The sequence below is a fragment of the Chanodichthys erythropterus genome, chromosome 9, assembly GCF_024489055.1.
Source record: "Chanodichthys erythropterus isolate Z2021 chromosome 9, ASM2448905v1, whole genome shotgun sequence".
Classification (NCBI taxonomy): Eukaryota; Metazoa; Chordata; class Actinopteri; order Cypriniformes; family Xenocyprididae; genus Chanodichthys; species Chanodichthys erythropterus.
In genome coordinates this window covers 15,519,772-15,539,648 of record NC_090229.1, presented here as the reverse complement: position 1 = coordinate 15,539,648, position 19,877 = coordinate 15,519,772, and the positions used below count along the sequence as shown (strand labels likewise).

Here is a 19,877-nt window from a genome sequence, read left to right as displayed (position 1 = left end):
GATGGTTTAATGTGATCCTATCTGCTTGTATAATGAAATTTAATGATCACTTCCAGGAGCCTTCCTTTATTGAAAACTGTCCATTATGTTCTTCTATTCTCATCTACCCACAACAAGCAAACAGAGTTGTGTGACAGTAATTCAGACAAAACGATGAGAGGAGACTTACCCTTGATGCCTGTCTACACAGCACTGAGTGTATTTAATTAACGTAATATATCACCATTTTTTCTGAATCTCTACCCTGTTGTCAGATGGCTCTGTAAATGAGAAACAGATGTGAGGAACAAAAAAGCACTAAGGTAATTCTTCCTCAGAGAAGAGACTATGTGCAAAAATCGGCTGAGAAATGATCCCATACAATGGATTAAAGTTAAATCCAAAGGCAAGTGGTTAAACACCACATTTTTGCTCTCTTTCATCATTCATCTTTTAATACCTTAGATATTATATGTCTTTAAAATGAGATATGCAGAGATTCACTCATTGGAAATACCACATTTCTGGTGAAATTACTGATTTAATGCCAAACACAGCTTTAAGTGCTAAAAATGATGAAAGATGAAAAGTGATGCAAGTATAAATATATTGATTAATTTTTTTTTTTTTTTTTAAATGAAACTGACACGTTTGTTACACTGGAATCTGGAAGTGGGTGCAAACCAGCTGAGAATTTGCACTGTTTGGTCTTTATGCAGTGATTAACAGATACAGGAAAATATACTGGAATGGAAAAAAAAAACCCACAATTATCAGTCTTGTACTGTTTAACTGCTTGTCCGTAGGCTATGTGTTTGTATTATACAGCAGTTCAATAAACAATAAGTTAATATTAAGTGATTTAACATTTTAGACCATGTCTGTTTTTGTATGTCCAGATTATATTCATACTATATATTTCACACTATATAGAACATACTTTTTTAGTGGTTTTAGTGGAGTAATTACTTATTCAAAATAAATACCTACTCAAGAGAGTATGCGATTTTGGATGCAGCCTTTGTCACAAATCGGTTGAATGAATGATTTAAATGACTCACTCATAAATAGTCGCCACCTACTGGTGAAAAGATGTAACCTGAAGAAAGAATCACTGAAATCCCTGACTGACTGTATCACTCTGTTGTATAAACACATATATAATAATAAAATGACACAATTAAGAAATATTATAACCTCCTTTAATATTAAATTTTTTTTGATCCCTGTACCCAAGTGTGATAATGCACAGTTGCATAATTATGAGTGGTCTTAAGTTGTGTCCGTGTCAATGGGCCTCAGTGAGCAGAGGGATTTGGGAGCTCTCTGGGGCTTGCAGAGGGCTGTCCAAATCAGAGACCACTGAACAGATCTGCTGTTTCTGTCCCATTTCTTTATTCAGATTATTCACCTCACTCTCTCTCTTTTTCAGCTTCATCTGTGAGATCCGTTTCTTCACTGCTGGGGCCTGTGAACACACACAGTAAAATCTAGGGCTGTCAAATAACGATTGCATTTTAATAAAATAATTACACAATATGCCTGATATATATTAGGGAAAAAGGGGGACTGTAGGATCCATAATGATCTCCCCTGAGGGCCCCTATATGGTATAAATATAGTATGTAAATATTTGAGAAATGCCCCCAATATATAAGAAATGCCCCCAAATGAAGATCATTCAAAGGCATTACATTATTGTGGCAGATGAAAGTATCAAATAGATGCATTCTTGTATTTTTCTTCATTTTTAATAGGTCTAACATGAAGCAAACAGGCAGGCAGATTCATGCTCCATTTATAGCACTGAGATTATGAGCTCAGGAAAGAACAAATTTGTTGGTGCTGCTAAAAATCTATTAATTGCACAGTGTGGAGTTTCTTTGTAAAACCCCAGGCAGCCTGTGGTAGACAGCATGGATTTAGACCATACATATGTTCTGAAGACCAAACACACACACACACAAACACTCCACTTATCAAGTCACTGATTCAAAACTAATCCACTGTTGCCATTTAGTGTACCTTTTCATAGCTTTCGTTTGGTATACAGTTGTGATGGCCCACTCTTCCACTCCTTCTGCCCGTTCTCTCTGCACTAAGGCACTGTAGAGAAAGCATTTATTATAGACGGCGCTTGGGTGAACTATGAAACCACTTAAAGGTGGCTCTCTACATAGAGACAGGAGAGAGATGGTGTGTCTGAAATGCTGAAAATGCCCATTAAAATAGGCATCCAACAGTGAGTCAGGGTACCACAGACTTTCTAACTTGCTTTTATTTGTTGGATTGTTTGTTTTTACAAACTTAGGGAAAAATCTGAATTGTTTTCTGTGGTAATCAACAGCAAGCTATATTGTAAGTTTGGTCAAGAGCAACTTTTTGACGTGCTGTTTTATTTTTTTCTCTCTATCACAGAGTTAGTGTCAGTCAGACTTTCTCACTTTCTATGTGAGCTTGTATGTATGATACCCTATTATTTCTGTTGGTTACACTGCATTCCTGCTGGTTTCTCTGCAGCTGGTTGATGCTTTCCTGTAGAGCCTGGCGAAGCTGGTCTGTCTCTTGTCTTTGAGCCTCCAGTTCTGACTTCACACTCTCAAGCTCAGCCTGTGTCTGGGACCCCAGCACTTGTCTCTCTCTGAGAGAAAGACAGCACAGACAGACAAAACAAATGCAAAACAATTTTAATATAATATAATATAATATAATATAATATAATATAATATAATATAATATAATATAATATAATATAATATAATATAATATAATATAATATAATATAATATAATATAATATAAAGCCATTACTCCAGTCACATCCATATAATATGATGATTTGGTGGCCAAAAAGACATTTACTATCATCAATAATAAATAAAAACAAGTTGTGCTGCTTAATAATTTTACAAAAACCATGACACATATTTTATTTTATTTTTGACAAACATTTTTTTTAAATGTATTGAAAATATACTGAGAAAGAGATAATTATTTGTCATGAGTGTGTGTTTTTCTGTTGTTTGAACCTGAGCGTGTGTATCTCTCTCTGGTTCTCCTGCAGCAGTAGTTGTTGCTTTTGGCTCTGGCTGTTCTGTAGTTCAAAGTGGGTTCTCACAAACTCCAGGTCTGTTTGTCTCATAGAGACTATGTGCTGTCTCTCATCAGGAGGTAGGTGCTTTAAACTAGCACAACCTGACAGGTCACCATCACTGAGCTCAAGAGCCTCACGCAGCACTTGCACTAGCTCCAGGTACTAAATGAAAGATGATAATTAATGAATCATTAATGATTTACTAAAACAAACTCAAAATAGAGCACTATCTCAGGGCCACAGATGCGCTTTTCCCACAATTTAGTTTGAATTCGTACATGCCGTGTGCCACTCACTGTTTTCTCACTGAGCTCCAGAGCATCAGACATGTCCAGTCTGGCTGTACGCTCTTGTGCAGCCTCGGTCAGAGCTTCAGGGAATGCAAAACCACTCTGCATGTAAATAAGCACACTTAAACACTCAAAACACAAAATGAACATGAATGGCAGAGTCAGAATGTTAGAATTTGTCCTTCTTTTGCTTTAATGACAGCTGCACTTGAACTACATGAACTCCACAAGTTTGGTTAAAACCTGATGATTATGTTCTCCAGCATGATTTAAGAATGATCCAAAAAGCATTTTGCACTTCAATGGAATCAAGAACATTTCATCTTTTGTTTAAAATGATTCATATGGTCAGTGTCACAAATTTGTTTATTTGATTAATGACCTACAAATGGTGCAGAATCTTACATATATTTCTTGAATACTATCTTATAAGTATTCTCGCTTTACTTTCCATGACTGATCTGGATTCAGTACTGAAATATATATCAGTGAAACTACTACCACAGAACTGATGGATCCTCTCTGAGCTGCAGATCTCTGAAGCCTCTGAGCCTTCATCCAACCCTGCTTCTCTGGCTCCCCCTGCTGGGTCAGACGCTCTGTAAACCGCACAGAAGAAAATTGATAATGTAGGTTAATCTTGGCCTGAAATTAGATCGGATCAGGATCACCACATCCAAAGGTTTGATCATTAGTTAAAAGGGATTGTAAGACTTACTGCTAGGCCACTTCTGTTCTAGAGCTCTGATTCGCTCCCTCATGTCACGCAAACCTTCCTGCTGTTGAAGTATCGCTTCCTCACGGCGATGACCTTTATGTTTTGACCCCTGATTGATGACATCATTAGGAGCTGTCATGAGTGCCACATCCTGAGAAAACAACATCCATATAACAGTTAGCAAAGTGTCCATTTATGACCCCTTATTCTCCTTGTTGCCTTTTTTTTCTTCTTCTTCTTCTTCTTCTTTTTTTTTTATTATTAGTCATTCCAAGTTTGGGGTCGGTATGATTTTTAAAGGTAAATTAAAAAAAGGGAATATTGAGAAATATTATTACTATTTAAAATAACGGTTCTCTATTTGAATAGATTATATTATATATCTATATTTATTCCTCTGATGGCAAATCTGAATTTTCATCAGCCACTACTCCAGTCTTCAGTGTTACAAAATTAAAATAGAACATTTTTGTAACATTACAGATGTCTTTACTGTCACTTTTGATCAATTTAATGCATCCTTGTTGAATAAAAGCATTAATTTCTTTTTTAAAATAATCTTACTGACCTCAAACTTTTGAATATATCCGGTTGTGCTTTTTAGGCTAATATCAGGCATATTCTGTGCTTCTATGAGACTCATTCAGCCATTATGTTTCAGTGTTATTAGTGTATTATTCAATCATTTTCAAACAAAGCATATTTTATGCAGAGCATATCTTCTTTATCTTCATTTGTTTCGATTTTCCATAAAACATGTCTAAAGTATAGATCATTTCAGTTTTGTAATGTTTGTCCAGTTTGTTGCTGATCTCACTCTAGTATTTCTTGGGATTTGAAGTGGAACAAGGCTTGTGTTCTCCATCTCTCTGTATGCTGCTGCTTTACTTTTCAGGTCTTCCTCAGTTTGTCTAATAAAAATAGAACAATATCTACTCAGAAACACATTCACATGTTGTGGATTCATTTAGCAGACATTACTTTGATCATTTTTTTTGTTTTATAATGCAAAGATAAGTTTGAGGCCATTGTATGTGTAATTTTTTTGGTCGTACCTCAGTTTTTCTCCCAGTTTCTTTGTTTCTTCATCTTTCTGTTCCACTAGTTGTGACATCATGGTAAGCTTCTGTGTGAGCATGCTCAGTTGGATCTTCTGGTCTACAACTAAAGCTTTATGACTCTCCAACTCCAACTTCTGCTGTTCACTTAGTTGTCCTGCACAGACAAACACTCGGTCAGAAACGCAAACACTAATACACACAGGGAATGCAGTTGTAAATCGCATTGTGTGCTTTTGCGGAACCTGTCATGTCAGAGAGCCGAGCATGAGCCTGGGCTAGGTCACGACTTAAGGCATTGATGATCTCATTCTGACTGACGACTTCATGTTGGGATGAGACCAGAGATGCCCTGCAGGACAAATTAGATGTGCATGATTGATTTCTCACATACAAGAATATGAGTAGATCGAGTATGAGTATAGAGTACAGTATAGATTGTTTAAAGTCGGCATGAAGCGCGTGCAACAGTCTTTTATTCCCTATTGTGACGTGTATCCGGGTGAAACGGCTTCTCAAACAAGAAAAAATGTAGGGCGGGACTTGATTTTGTCCAACGAGATTTGATTGGATTGCTGTGGTTTGCTATTGCTGTATGATGTCATGCGAGTAACAGGTTGTCCCGCCCTCGCGCTAGTAAATACATCACCAGAGAAGAGATGTCGCAAGAGGGAGGGGAAGTTATATTGATTAAAGATTACGAGGGCACATGAATTAAAAAAATGATTTGCATGTATAAATCATTTATAATAACTACTGCAATATTCCCAAAAAAAAAAAAAAAAAAATAGGAATTGTCAATTTTCATTTCATGATGACTTTAATGAAAATTTTTTCATTAAAAAAAAAAAACAATATTTAATGAATAAATAATAATAATAATAACAACAAATTATGTATATATTGTCTGTGGTTATTATTATAATTTATTTAGAACATTTTAGGATTTTGACTGTAATTAGATAGTAAAAATGGAAGGAAGTAGAAAAAGAGACATATTTGCTTCTACAATTGAACAGTGCCCTGATCTATGAGATGATTTAAAGAGAGAGACATGGACTCTGTAATTAGTTATTGAGCAAGAGTTTCATAAATAATGCATGAATAAATAATGAACTTCATGCATTATGCATTAACAAGAGCACACTGTATGGATATTATCCTGCTCACAGTGAATGTGACAACAGTGTAAAGAAATTTGTTTACAAAGTAATGTGAAATATATAGATGGCTAAAGCTACAATCTTACATACGCAGAGCTGTTGCAACTGGTTTCGGGGCAGGCCAAATGTCTAAATACTTAGAATAATAATATACAAAATAGTTTTTGGATTATAGGTAATGCAATGATGGTATTCATGGGAGCTCTATTATACCGGAGGGATGTTATGGTTTGATCCAGTTCCTCATTTTCCTGTTTTTCTGATGTGTAAGATTTGATGTTGCTTTCAAAGCCCTCCAGTCTATCGAGCGCCTCTGTGGAACAAGTACAACAAAGGTACACATGATAATGAACACAGAGCACATGTAGGACACATGAAATCTGTTGCACAAATTAGTTCTAATTAGGAACCTAAGGCTTTTGAGTAGCTCCCCTCTATGTGTAACACATAAAACTGCAGCATATCTAAAACAAATGTGTTTCTGTGAGCTAGAGCTAAGGCAAACAGTCCAAATGCCACAAATTTGCTTATTTTAAATAGTGATCTGGTGATCATAATGTTTATTTATTTATTTATTTTAATTGAGTTTCAATTAAATTATGAATATTTTTTATAGTTTATGAACAGGCTGTGCTCACCTTTGAGTTGGTTCTTCAGTGAGTCTCTCTCCTCCTCCATCTCTCTCCATCTTTTCTCACTCTGCTGGGCTTTGTTTATTTGTGTTTCCATTGCAACAATGGTGTATGCGTGCTGTCGCACCTGCTCCCTGTACTCCTCTACCTCGACCCTGTGTTTCTCTCTCTCCTCTTCAGCTCCTCTCTGCAGGGCCTTCGCCTCTCTCTCCTCACACTGCTTCATCTTCTCATTCATCTCCTCCACTTTGAGATGTAATTCATGTAATGTTTCTTTCAACTCTGCCTCTCGTATCTTGGCTTCTTCCATCTTGGTTTGCCACTCAGCCTTGCGTGTCTCTATCTCCCTGCGCAAGGAACTCTTGGAAGGCAATAAAGTAATAGTCATGTTACTTTTTCTATAAAGTAATAGTCATGTTACTTTTTCTTTTTCTTCTAAGTGTGGTTCTGTCATATGAAAGCCTATTTCCATCATATAAGAAAACAGTAAATCTGAAATTTAAATCTTTAAATTTACCAAAAATGCTTTCTCTCTTAAAGAAATTAGTCCACTTTCAAATAAAATTTTCCTGATAATTTACTCACCCCCATATCATCCAAGACGTTCATGTCTTTCTTTCTTCGGTCAAAAAGAAATTAAGATTTTTGATAAAAACATTCCAGGATTATTCTACTTGTAATAGACTTCAATGGCCTGAAGTGGCGCTGCGTTCGTTCCTTAAGTTGAATAGGGAAGGTGTAGGACATACAGCGTAAGCTTTTCGAAGAATACGGAAAGCGGAAGCACGTGCAAGGCGATCATTTGTGTTTATAAAGCATATACAGTTGTATTTTTGTAGAAAATGACTGATGGTTTCTCTAGATAAGACCCTTATTCCTCGTCTGGTATCATTTAAAGCCCTTTGAAGCTGCACTGAAACTGCAATTTTGACCTTCAACCGTTTGGAGACCATTGAAGTCCACTATAAGGAGAATAATCCTGGAATGTTTTCATCAAGAACCTTCATTTCTTTGTGACCGAAGAAAGAAAGACATTAACAGGAAAATTTTATTTGAAAGTGGACTAATCCTTTAATCATCATCGTCCCATGTGAGACATAAAAAACGTTCAGGTAATAATTATGAGATAAAAAGTCAAAATTATGACATACTAAGTCATAATAAAATCTGAATTATGACAAAAACTCATAACCATGACATCAAAGGCAATTTTATAATTATGACTTTTTAAAGTAATAATTATGAGCTTTTTAACTCATAATTTCAATGTTTTCTGTCATAATTGACAGAATTAACAAAATATAATTGACAATTGATTTTTATCTTCTAATTATGACTTAATATCTCACAATTTCAACTTTTTAAGTATTAATTATGAGTTAAAATTAAAACCAATATGGTCATGTGCTAGAAAAAATACCAAAATTATGATATGAAAGCATAATTATGACATTAAAAAGTCTAAATTATGAGATTAAAAAAAATCATAATTATAAATTAAATAAAAGGTAAATAAAATTTGTCATAACAATGATTAACCAATATTTATGTAATTATGATATTATTATTTTTTATGTGGTGGAAATGGGTTTCAATTTATGTCAAGAGGAGAAGCAAATATCCAATATGCTGGGAACTAACCCATATGGGTAAATACTTGGGAAACTAGAGTCTCAGAAACCAGATCAAATATAGAGATGCAGCATGTGTTGAGAGTTGAGGTCAGTGTGTTATTTCATTTTAGGGAATAAATTCAATTCTTATTTTTAACTCACCTCAGTTTGTCTCACTAACTGTAGATCAGCCTTGACCTCTTCCAACTGTTGCATTAGTGCATTTTTCATCTCTCTATGTCCCTCAGCTGCCTGCTTTATTAAAAAGGACAAAGGTCAGGAGAGACTTCAGTGAAACAAAATTTAATAGTAAATTCAATTCATTAAATTAATCTAGTCCATTAGCTTGGAGTCAATTCTCTGAAACACTTTCAGTAATATATGAATGTCCATTGGAACTGGGATGAGTTTGAGAACTGAAAAAGCTAAATGACAATCTAATTGAGACCATTCCTCAAGAGGTCTGTGCCTCAGAGAGCACATTTTGGTGTTTTTGAGAGAGGCAGCAGCACCTGAAGTTTCTCCAACTCAAACTGCTTTTGCATGAACTCCAGCCCGCTGTGAAGATCTCTGCTCTGCATCTCTGTCTCCTGAAGCTTCTGCATCTCAGACTTCAGTACAGGAAAGAAAGACAGTCATGTTTCTTAAAAATTATGAAATTGCTCTGATTATTTAACTGATTTTGCTGCAATACCTTTAGATTTGTGAGCTCTGATTGGATGTCCTTGTGGTCCTGGCATAAAATCTGTAAGGCACCTGATACTCCTAGACAAAACAAATGACAACAATAATTCAGATTACTTTTCTGTAAAATGCATCAAAATTCAATAAAGTTTTAACATTTTGTAATAATATATAGTGAATTCAACATCACTTATTTTGTCAAACCCAGTTCTGCTAAACTTTCTGTGTCTTACCTCCAGACTTCACTGAGACATCAACCCCTGCTGCCTGTAACATCTGAGCAGCATTTTGCAGTACTGTGTGCAAGAGCTTCAGTATAATCAGCGAATGCTCCTGAACCCAGCTGAGAGCAGGACTCAAATTCATATCCTGCAGCCTAGATATTTCCATCTGCACTGTGTCCGCAATGCATGCATTTTGTACTAGACTCTATATACAAATGCAAAGAGATATTATATATCTGTGCAACATGTTATGCATTGCTATAACACAAACATACAACATTACATGGCATAATCAATGTTTCCACCTAATACCTGACACTCTTGCAGTCTGGCTTGAAATTTCTGGGTCTCATCCAACATTTTCTTCTGCGTGTGAGCTTCCTCTTTGAATTTCATTTTAAAGTCATGCACTTTGGTTTTGTACATCTCCATCTGTTCCATTAGCTCTGATAAACAGTCCAACACCTCCAAAAACGGGATCAAACATAAACAAGTTCACCCAACAACATCACACCCTCATGACTGTCCAAATCTGCATGAATTTCTTCCGTGGAACACAAAATCCTGGTCATGCTCTTCAACATAATGACAGAGAATATGGACTGAAGTTGTCAAGCTCAAAAAAGCACCATAAAAAAATGGTCTACTTGACTATATCCATTTCTAAATGACACTTTTTTCTTTTTAGAGCTGCTTTACAGCCGAATTGAATTATATTTGAATCACTTAATCTTTATTTTCCTGTTGTTCATTGTAAAGCTGTATTTAAAACAATCAGTATTGTATAAAGCGCTCCAAAAATAAAGGTTACTTGACTTGACTCAATTATATCCTTCTCTTGGATGTATTGTATTTCATTCCTACCCTTACAAAAAATAAGTATACTATTTATATAAGTTTATTTTATTAAGTGTACTTAAGTAAAGTTCAAGTATATTTTAAGTATACTTCATGTAGTAAGTATACTAATATCAGTATACAAGTAGTATACTTGTAAGTGTACTATTTCAATACTACTTGTGACTAAATTGGCCCACTTTTTAGTGTATAAAAAAGTGTTTTTAGCTATGTATACTTTAAGTTTAACAGTAGTAAACTTTGAGTACATAACTAATTTACAACTACATTTTTTCATTTGTACTGCAACTATACCACAAGTGAACTTATAGTTTGCTAGTTAAATTCTTGTAGCACATTTTCTAGTCTACAAAGTACATTTTGAAGTACACTACACTTTTCTGTCAGTATGAGTCGAGTATATTTAAGTGTATTTAAGTATATTTCTGAGAAGTACATAAAAAGTAGACTGAAAGTATACTTTCTCATGATTAGTTTTAAAGAAGTTATAGAACACTTGAATAAACTTTTTTGTAAGAGTATGCATGTGTACTGTCATGTGACACCACATTAAAAAGTGTTTCCAAACCATGACATTTGAAGCATCAATATATAATTTATGCCATAGAATTTAAGTTAAAAAAATATTTTGTTGACATTTGCAAAAATGTATCGATAATTAGCATTTCCATGATGCGCTAATAATTTTTTAATAAAAAAAAAATCTTTGGACAGAAATTTGGCTTCTGATTAGCTTGAAATATTTTTATTCTTACCTTTTGGTCTGATTCTTTGTCAGAAACACGTGCAGTCTTGACGATCTGGTCACGAAAACTGTCAAACTTTGAAGAAATTTCAGATACATTATTGTAATAGACATCAGAGTCGCCTTACCAGACGGCTGTTCCTGTCCTGAGTTCACTTACCCTTGACTGTGTGTGTTTGAGTTCTGCTAATACTCTTTGTTCTCTCTGCTGTGTCTCCTCAAGAAGCTGCTTCAGTCTGTCTATCTCTGCCAGCAGAGAAAACTGTTCCTACAGTGCACATCACACATGAACACAGGCTACATGGCATCAGATTTCATAAGCTGGCATTACCTGGCCCAGTGGTCTAATGGTTAAGACATCAGCCTCTAAAGCAGTCATGCCAACTATTTTCAATGGAAAGTAGCTAAAGTCTGCTCAAAAAGTCATTAAATGTCACTAGATGATGTAATGTGCCAACTATCGGCAGTTTACATCCGTTTCCTCTCCTAAGCCATGCTTACATACTGTAATTTTAATATTATAGCCGTATATCCAATAAAGCTGTTCTCATTTACACAATTTTCTGTCAGACAACAGAACATTTATGATATAATGACTGACTCCATGTTAACTAGCAATTTAAAAAAGTTGCTAGATTTGTTGCTAGCAGCATTTTTATAAAAAAACGGTCTGAAAAGTCGCTAATCTCACTGTGTGGAGTTCAGTACTAGGTGTAAGTGAAACCAAAAACTCACTTTCTTGAGGGATTCTGCCTCACGCTGCCTGGCAAGTAGCTCATTCTGATGCTTCTGGGTGTCTTTCAACTTAAAATAGCACGAAACAAGAGAAATTGTTATTTATATTAAAAAAATAAATTGTAAACCATCAAAACAGCATCATTAAAACATAAGTACTGATGCAGGAACCTTGTCCATCATGCTTGTGAGCTTGGCTTCTTTGTCTCTCACATCTCGTCTGAGCTTGTCCACCTCAGTTGCTAGTTTAAGAGCCTGTTTCTCTCGAGCAGACACATCTCTCTGCAAACTGCTAATCAATGCTGAGTCAAAAATTGAAATAAAACAAAGAGTGACTAACTGCTCAGATCTAACAGGATGGTGTCTTTACACAACAAATATGTTATTGATAATTTCACTAGAACAATATAACAAATCAGAGGAATTTTTATATATTTTTGAAAGTCATTTACCCAATCAAAAATAAAGTAAAACAGTAATATTACAAAAAAAATTTTATTATTATTATTATTTTAATTTATTCCGGTCATGGCAAAGCTGAATTTTCAGCATCATTACTCGTCTTCAGTGACACAAACTTCCAGAAATGTTTCAAATGTGCTGAGTTGGTGCTCAAGAAAATGTTCTTATTATCATTAATGTTGAAAACCATTGTGCTGATTAATAATTTGTGTGGAAAAGTGATACATTTTTTCAGGATTCTTTGATTAATAGAAAGTTCAAAAGAACAGCACTGAACAGTAGTGTATATCAAAGACAGTATAAAAATAATACCATTGTATGTACTTAAAATTGCATTTTTACACATACAAATTATATATAACAATATCATAATATCATATCATATATCATAAAAAAAAATTATTATATCATTATTCTTTTCACATTAGAGTAGAGTGAATGATCCACATGTCACCCCTATAATATCATCATCATACAGTACCAGTAGATGAATTTTTTTCATTCCTCAGTTTATTCATCTGTTCTGATAGACTCCTGATCTTCTGGTCTCTCTCTGTAACAGCCTGTCCGAGCATCTCTCCAGAACATCTCTGAAGTTCCAGCATCTACATCCATTAAATAGATGAATCTTACAATAGTGCATGGCAGTTAATAATTAAATGGCACATGAAAGATTTTTGATGGGATTTTTAGAGAGAAGACATAGCTTCATCAAATAAATGGGCCTCTCTTAAATTAATCTTAAAACACAAAATAAATAATGAAACTTGAAACATTACATTCAATAATTGGTATTTATGCTACAGAGTGCATGCTTTCTCATGGACCAGTGGCCTTCTGGGTAAGACTCAGCATATAGCAGTGGAGATTGTGAGTTCAAGTCCCACCTGGGTCATTGCAGTATAAGAGATTTCCTATTTCTTTTTTGAGATGGAGATGAGATGTTTTCTGTAATCACATTCTTGTTTTGTCTTAATCCCAGATTAAGATAAATGTAGAAAATGTAAATTTGCTGCAATATTAATTAAATCGTAACTCAAACAGCAAGAAAAAGGCACTTTATTTGTAGCATGAAATTAATACTGCAGTCTTTGTATTTGTATATGACTGAATATGCTGCTAGCAATTAGTTGATTTGAAGGCTAATATTCATAAATTATTCTTAAACTCCTTCAAGGTAGGCATGATCCAGGTGGGACTTGAAGCCACAATCCCTCGCTCCTGAGGCTGATGCTTTATCCGTTACACAACACAGTCGCAAAACAGTAAATAATGTAAAGTGCAATGTAACAAAGCAGACACCTGCTCCTTTAGCTGCTGTATCTGATCTTTCTTCTCTTTGATGTCACTCTCCAGGCAGCTAAGTCTGTGTGTGACATCTGGATCACCCTGCTTCTTCTGAGACAGCTGGAGCTTGAGAGCTGACACTTCCTCCTTCAGGGCCATGATCACATCATCCTTCCTTTGGGACTCATCCTCAAAGCACACAGACACTCGAAGATGTCCCTCTCCAAGCCGATGCAACCTCTCTTCCTTAGAAAGAACATTATCAGTGCATTTCTTAAGCCTTTTAGTACTGTTTGAGATAGCATAACAATGGCATGAATGGTTCAGCATGCAACACTAGTGTTTTTTAACAGGATGTTACGCTCACCTCCTCCAGTGGCAAGGAGTTAATGCTTTGAGAATTGTGAGGCTGTGTCTTACTTCTTAGATAACATCCTTTCCCTGTGTTACCACTCCAGCTTCCTGCAAAAAAAAAAAAAATGCATTCATTTTGAAATAAACTCTTGCCTGAAATCTTACCCATCAGTTTGGTTCTAGTGTTATTTTAGTGGTAGTTATACAAGTAGTAGTTATACTTTTATTAATATTCTGAATTAGTTTTTATTTTTATGTTTTAATTTAATTTTAACTTAATTTTTAGTCAATTTGTTATGTGCTTTTGTCATTTTTATTAGTTTTTGTTTTTAATATTACTATGTAGATAGTCATTTATTTTATTTCAGCATTATTTCAATTAACTTTTTTTTTAAATAGTTAAGCATAATAATAACCCTGATTTAGGAAAGTCTCTAAACTAAGAACTAATAATTACCTAATGTAATCTTTTCAAACCAACATTTTTATTTTGCTTCATTTTGGCTGTTGTCTTCCTATTTGGGATCATGAAAAAATAAGGTAACACTTAATTTTTTACTTACAAAAAAAAAAGAAAACTGCTACCTGGTCTGCTAGACTGAGTTTTGCGATCAGGTGTATTTGGACCCCGTTTAGACCCAGCACTCATGGGGCGAGGTCTGGTGGGAGGGTGCGGTGAAACAGAAGGGGTCCGAGCTCGTACCCAGGCCTGGGGAATGGGAGACTGGGCAGCCAGAAGAGGAAACTGTTTAGGAGTGACAAAAAAAAAAAAAAAGTATTTTATATAAATATTAGATTGATATTTATTATATCATTGTTTAATATAAACTTGAATCTGTGGGCCTACATTGCAGGTTTTATTTATGATGATTTATGAACGTGAACTTAAGTCAGTAATATAAAATGCTACTGAAACATACAGTATAAACAAAAAGACACAATGTAATTTCTCTTATCTGTTCAAACATCAAATTTTTTACTGATTTCTCGCTGTCAATGGAGAGCTCATAGGTCGGTCCTCCGTAGCCAAAGTGAAGCTGGTCTCCCGCAGAGAGGCGGACAGTGGCGTTGTGTATCCGGCAGTCATTGACGTAGGTCCCGTGGGCAGAGTTTAAGTCACAAATAACATAGCAGCTGTCCACTTCACACCAGTCAATAGTGGCATGACACTCATCCACCCCACTATTCTGAGTAGATGAGATGAGACACACTTAAAAAATGTTCTTTCTAAGGAGTCAGAATGTCATATCCACTATCAGATCATCATCTCATCAGGTAATATAATTAAAAGTCAAATCAATAACCCAGTGAACTGACATACTAAGTGGACACACCTTGGAAAGAAATAAAGTTGAATACCTGTAGACAGAGGTCAGAGTCTTTGTGTCTTCCTATAGTAGTTCTTTTGGGCTGGAGTTTAAATACCCAGTTTAGAGTTTTGAGGAAACCCCTCATTTCAACCTGAAGTGCAGAGAAAACTTTCAATTGGCATTCAACCTTTACTGAATGTCTCCGTATCCGTGAAAACCTCGGTTATGTGCACCAACAGGCACCAGCATTTTTATAATGTAGATTGCAATGATTGTCTTGACAACTCACCAGTAGGCCTATGAGTTTTCATCTGAATTCGTCCAAACTGTCTACGATCCTGCTGCTCATGGGTATATTACTTGCTGCCTCTGACTAGGTTGTGTAAGAGTGTCATGGTAACGTCAAGGGCCGTGGAGCCCCGCCTTCAACACAGCGAGCAGTCAGTTGAACAGTTCTCTCTGGGCGAGCAGACGTCAATCTTCTACCGTGATAACATTCGGGACGGTCTGGTGCTTGTAGGTTGTCAAAATAAATGATTGAGTATTTTTGTATTTAAGTCCTTTTTAAAATATATATGTTATGCACTTATTATTTTATTTCTGAATCTTGTTTTATGCTAACATTACTTTTTATTGGCTTTTAGGGTTTGTTCGACCTGTTTAAGGAATTTCTGTCAGACTAACGTTCATTTCACGAGTTCACACTTACAAATAATCAGATAGTAAATAGCGTTTTGCTATCTCCCTGCGCCAGATTCCAAGGGAGATTTGTTGCGGAACCTTGTCTCTTTGTATGTCAAGAGGGCCGAAACTCTGAGATGTTTCCCATTTGGTGAATTATATGCTTCATCTCATCAAACGGTGTCCAAATGCCGACAGGATGCTTCCATTTTCCTTAAGATGAAGCAACGTTGTCAGAGCATAGTCATAGTCAGCTGGCACATTACTGTCGATATAGTCAGCCAAAGAAATTATGGCATTTATTGTGTTATCCCGTGTGCGGGAAATTATTTATTCGATTTTAGGTTCTCTACAATCACTCTCCTTTCCACATACGTCTGCACATAACTTGCCAGGTAATAGCCAATCAGAGAGCTTGTTATACTCATCTCGCGCGCAAGGCCCAAAGGGTGCTTCTCAATAGACCTTTTTCACAAGAATCGGAAATCACGTGACGACGGGTAAAGTTAGTTCCGCTGTGCGTCTACGGCTATTAGATTGATATGCTTTTTCTCAAATATCGCTTCTTACCTTTTCTGTTTTCCAACCTGCTGTTGTATAATCTACAAATAAATTATTTTCTACTGGTTTGTAGCTTATACGGCCACTCAGACCGTTGCTCGTATTTACCGGCAGGTGGATTTATATCACCAGCTGTCATACAGTAAAGGCTACACAGCTACTCATTCAGCAATTTCCCCGATCGTATCACTTACGACGACCATTATTTATATAATTAATTAATAATAATAATAAAAAAATCACAATAGGCTAGGGGATATAAAGTCGAGATACATAATATTGTCGTTTAATATGTTTTAAAAATATATAGCATATAATCTCATATGGCATCACATCCCACATTCAAGCATTATGTTATAATTAATACTGATCGATTAAAATGATTAAACTAAGACATAATTAATTTCCAACACCACACTTTACAACTATCAGTCTTTGCATTAATGTTGAAACAGCACAACACTGTGCATAATACACACTTTATGATGATGACGACAGGAAAATACGAGTGAGAGACTGAAGTGTTTATATCCAGAAATATCAGGGTGCGAGCGGTCCTGTTTCATGAATCAGAGGATCAGGCTTGTGTGATAAGGGAGCTGCCAGCTGATAATTTCCCCAGCACGTCACTAAAAACAATCTATATAGCGTACATCCCAATGTGCATATCCAACCTAAACAGTACTGAATATTACTAATGTCACATAGTCTACTATTTAGGATGTATAGTATGCACGTTTAGACACAGACACTGTCTGTACAGCACATGGAGCGCGATAATGCACAGCCGCGCCAAACATACACGAAGAATATAACCAGTTTAACCGCCATCACTTCAAATTATTTATTAAATGTAGATCTTAATGCGAGCTCTGTAGTCTCACCAATAATTCACCAAGGCCGTTCAAACATTTTCAAGACATTTAATTCGTAAAACGACTTTGATTCCCGAACTGGGTTTGATCGAGGCTATCTATCACTGTAACCGGAAAATCTTTTACACTGCGTGGCTCATTCCGGAAGCCAAAAACCCGGAAGTGTGAAAAAGGTCTATATCCCTCCTCGTCTCCTCGCTCCTCCGTCCTCCATCCTATGATGACCCGGAAAACGATCGAGCTCAGCCATCTTGAAGGACATCTCTAATTGCACCGTGAGGAGGCGAGGATCGAGGAGTGAGGAAGCTTCCTGAGGAGTCATGAGCGAGGATCGGCGAGGATACAGAGGTGCATCCTTTGCGGAAGTCTTTGCCATCGAGAAACGTGACGCACGCATAAATTGTCCTCCCCCTTTATATCTGTCACAATAATTTAAATTTAAATAAACTTTATACCTAATATATTTCAACGGGGCATCTTGCTTTATTAATATTTATTATATATTTCTTTAAAAAATAAAACTTTATCAACATGTGGGTATCCCTCGTGCGCAGCTGATGATGCTTTGAAGTGACGCTAAAGGGAGTGAGGATATAATGGCTGCGTCCGAAAACCTAACGTTAGCTGTCTTGCTGCCTCGCTATCTTATAAGAGAATGACTTGTACGGCAGCGTTTGTGCATGAAGGTACCTCACGAAATTGATTTCGGACAGACTTCTGAGGCAGCATAACAGTTTAATGATCTACAGCAATATAGCGCGAGCTTTGGTGAGAACTAAACAAATATTTAATTACTACATTAGTAATTTCTCGATAGAAATTATATCAAAATTTAAATATGTTGATCAAAATCGTACATTTATACACAAACTGAGCAGCAAACGCAACCTTCGGACGCCATCTTTATTTTTCTAGCTCAACTGTCACAGAATGGAAAGCACAGGATTGTGGGATATCAAAGGCAGCTAAGGATACTTCCTTCAAAAATCGATCAGATGAAGGTATCTCATGAGAGAGGAAGTGAAGCTAACATTGGATTCGGACGTGCCTTGATGCCTTCTTACCAGCCTTTTTCAGTTTTCGGACGCAGCCATCATTTCACTTGATTCAATTCATAGGTCCTCGCATCTTTTCCTTGCTTCCTTCCCTCGCATCCTGAAGGGGTGGAGCTAAGACGCGAGGAAAGGAAGCAAGGAAAGGAAACGAGGATGCACAAATAAGAATTGAGAAGCACCCATATGCTGCGTTCCAATTCGCCTACTTATACTACGCCCTAAAAGTATGTACTCTTTCTGTGAACAAAAAGTACTTACTTTTGAGTGTGTAGCAAAAGAGTAGACAAGCTTTGGGACATACTAACACGTCATACAATCGCGTCAATTCTCTCTGTCGCATCCAGTCACCGTAAATTGCCCTGTCAATCATCTTACATCCTCCACATTTCATTTAGTTAATTTCCTACCGTATCGTAGAGAAATACAGCACGTTGATCTGCAGTCGCGGGTCTTTCATGAGGAGAACTCTCCTCATATTAATGCATAATGATGCATTTAAAAGTTAATGGCCATTCGGATCTTTATAAAAGTCCACATTGGTATTTGCAGATGAAAAATAACACGGGTAACATTAAATATATATTTTCTATCAGGTTAAACTGATTATTAGTCACTCAAATCTCTCAGCGTCGATCGCGCGTATCCGCCATGTTTTGTAGTTTTTTAACACTTTTTACTCGTGTTTGTAGTTCTGAACTGAATCCTCGTCCAATGCGCAATGGGTTGTGGGCAATATTAGCCTTTATAGTGTGCACGGATCCACACTTCAAAAATCTACCGGAAATAGTAGACCATCCGGGGACTTTTGGCATACTCTTTTCAACATACTATGCTTTGGGACACACTTATTTTAATCTCACATACTATTTAGGATGGATAGTATGGACATTGGAACGCAGGGATAGTGTCATTGAAATGCTAATCGGAGAGGCTAAAAGGTGTAGCTAAATTGTTAAAGGGATAGTTCAAGGGATAGTTCTGTCAACGGCAGTGATGTCTCGCGCATATACTTCAATGAGTGTCAGACATCACTGCCGTTGTCAGAGCGCGATCAGACATCACTAAAGGAGTCCTGAACGGAGTTGAACATAGTGGTGTATTAGAGGTAAAAAATGATATAAATACTGTTCGGTTTCTCGCACAAACCGATCGTTTCGTGTCTTAGGACATTAATGTGTCGTCATGAGCCGCAGGGTTTCATTTGGATTTGTCTAAGCAAGGTTTATTCACTCTTATAGATGAAGTTCCCATCAACCGCCATTATTTGAATGACAGAGGGCAGCGGTTGCAGTTAAAAATCATCATTTGTGATCGACTGAAGAAAAAATGTCACCTACATCTTGGATGTACTGGGGGTAAGCAGATAAACATCAAATTTTAATTTTTGGGTGAACTATCCCTTTAAGCAAATCGAATAGCTAATATAAAAAGGAAAAACAGCAGGCAAATGGTTAATTGAACTGCCCTTTTTAATGGATGATTAGAACCTATATTTGTAAT

The 19,877-nt window shown here is 36.2% G+C and overlaps 1 protein-coding gene across 2 annotated transcripts; it reads right to left on the bottom strand.

Annotated features, from left to right (window-relative positions):
• Nucleotides 1–1,181: 1,181 nt before the first annotated feature.
• fhad1 (forkhead-associated (FHA) phosphopeptide binding domain 1) lies at nucleotides 1,182–15,593 on the bottom strand. 2 transcript variants are annotated; one of them, XM_067393658.1, is made up of 28 exons: nucleotides 15,495–15,593; nucleotides 15,255–15,356; nucleotides 14,876–15,082; nucleotides 14,481–14,640; nucleotides 13,909–14,003; nucleotides 13,557–13,787; nucleotides 12,736–12,859; nucleotides 11,964–12,094; nucleotides 11,793–11,861; nucleotides 11,218–11,325; nucleotides 11,068–11,133; nucleotides 9,767–9,919; nucleotides 9,464–9,659; nucleotides 9,241–9,311; nucleotides 9,059–9,157; nucleotides 8,709–8,798; nucleotides 6,940–7,294; nucleotides 6,515–6,614; nucleotides 5,384–5,490; nucleotides 5,136–5,295; nucleotides 4,898–4,991; nucleotides 4,081–4,231; nucleotides 3,864–3,961; nucleotides 3,369–3,464; nucleotides 3,008–3,234; nucleotides 2,452–2,620; nucleotides 2,005–2,085; nucleotides 1,182–1,447 (listed from the first exon to the last, which is right to left on the bottom strand). In XM_067393658.1, the coding sequence occupies exons 2-28, from the start codon at nucleotides 15,348–15,350 to the stop codon at nucleotides 1,268–1,270; spliced, it is 3,714 nt and encodes a 1,237-aa protein (XP_067249759.1). In that variant the 5' UTR covers nucleotides 15,351–15,356; nucleotides 15,495–15,593; the 3' UTR covers nucleotides 1,182–1,267. The 2 variants fall into 2 exon arrangements, with proteins under 2 accessions (XP_067249759.1, XP_067249760.1); XM_067393659.1 differs by lacking the exons at nucleotides 1,182–1,447; nucleotides 2,005–2,085; nucleotides 2,452–2,620; ... (2 more) ...; nucleotides 3,864–3,961; nucleotides 4,898–4,991 and having other exon boundaries at nucleotides 4,105–4,231.
• Nucleotides 15,594–19,877: the final 4,284 nt, after the last annotated feature.

What these genes read in the sequence shown, in the direction of transcription:
- fhad1 (XM_067393658.1), bottom strand. Translation starts at nt 15,350, where the DNA reads ATGAGGGGTTTCCTCAAAACTCTAAACTGGGTATTTAAACTCCAGCCC. An exon ending in CAGAGCTCACAAATCTAAAG is followed by an intron (nt 9,158 to 9,240) that starts GTATTGCAGCAA and finishes CCTGTACTGAAG; the next exon opens with TCTGAGATGCAGAAGCTTCA. An exon ending in AAACTGGGAGAAAAACTGAG is followed by an intron (nt 4,992 to 5,135) that starts GTACGACCAAAA and finishes TATTTTTATTAG; the next exon opens with ACAAACTGAGGAAGACCTGA.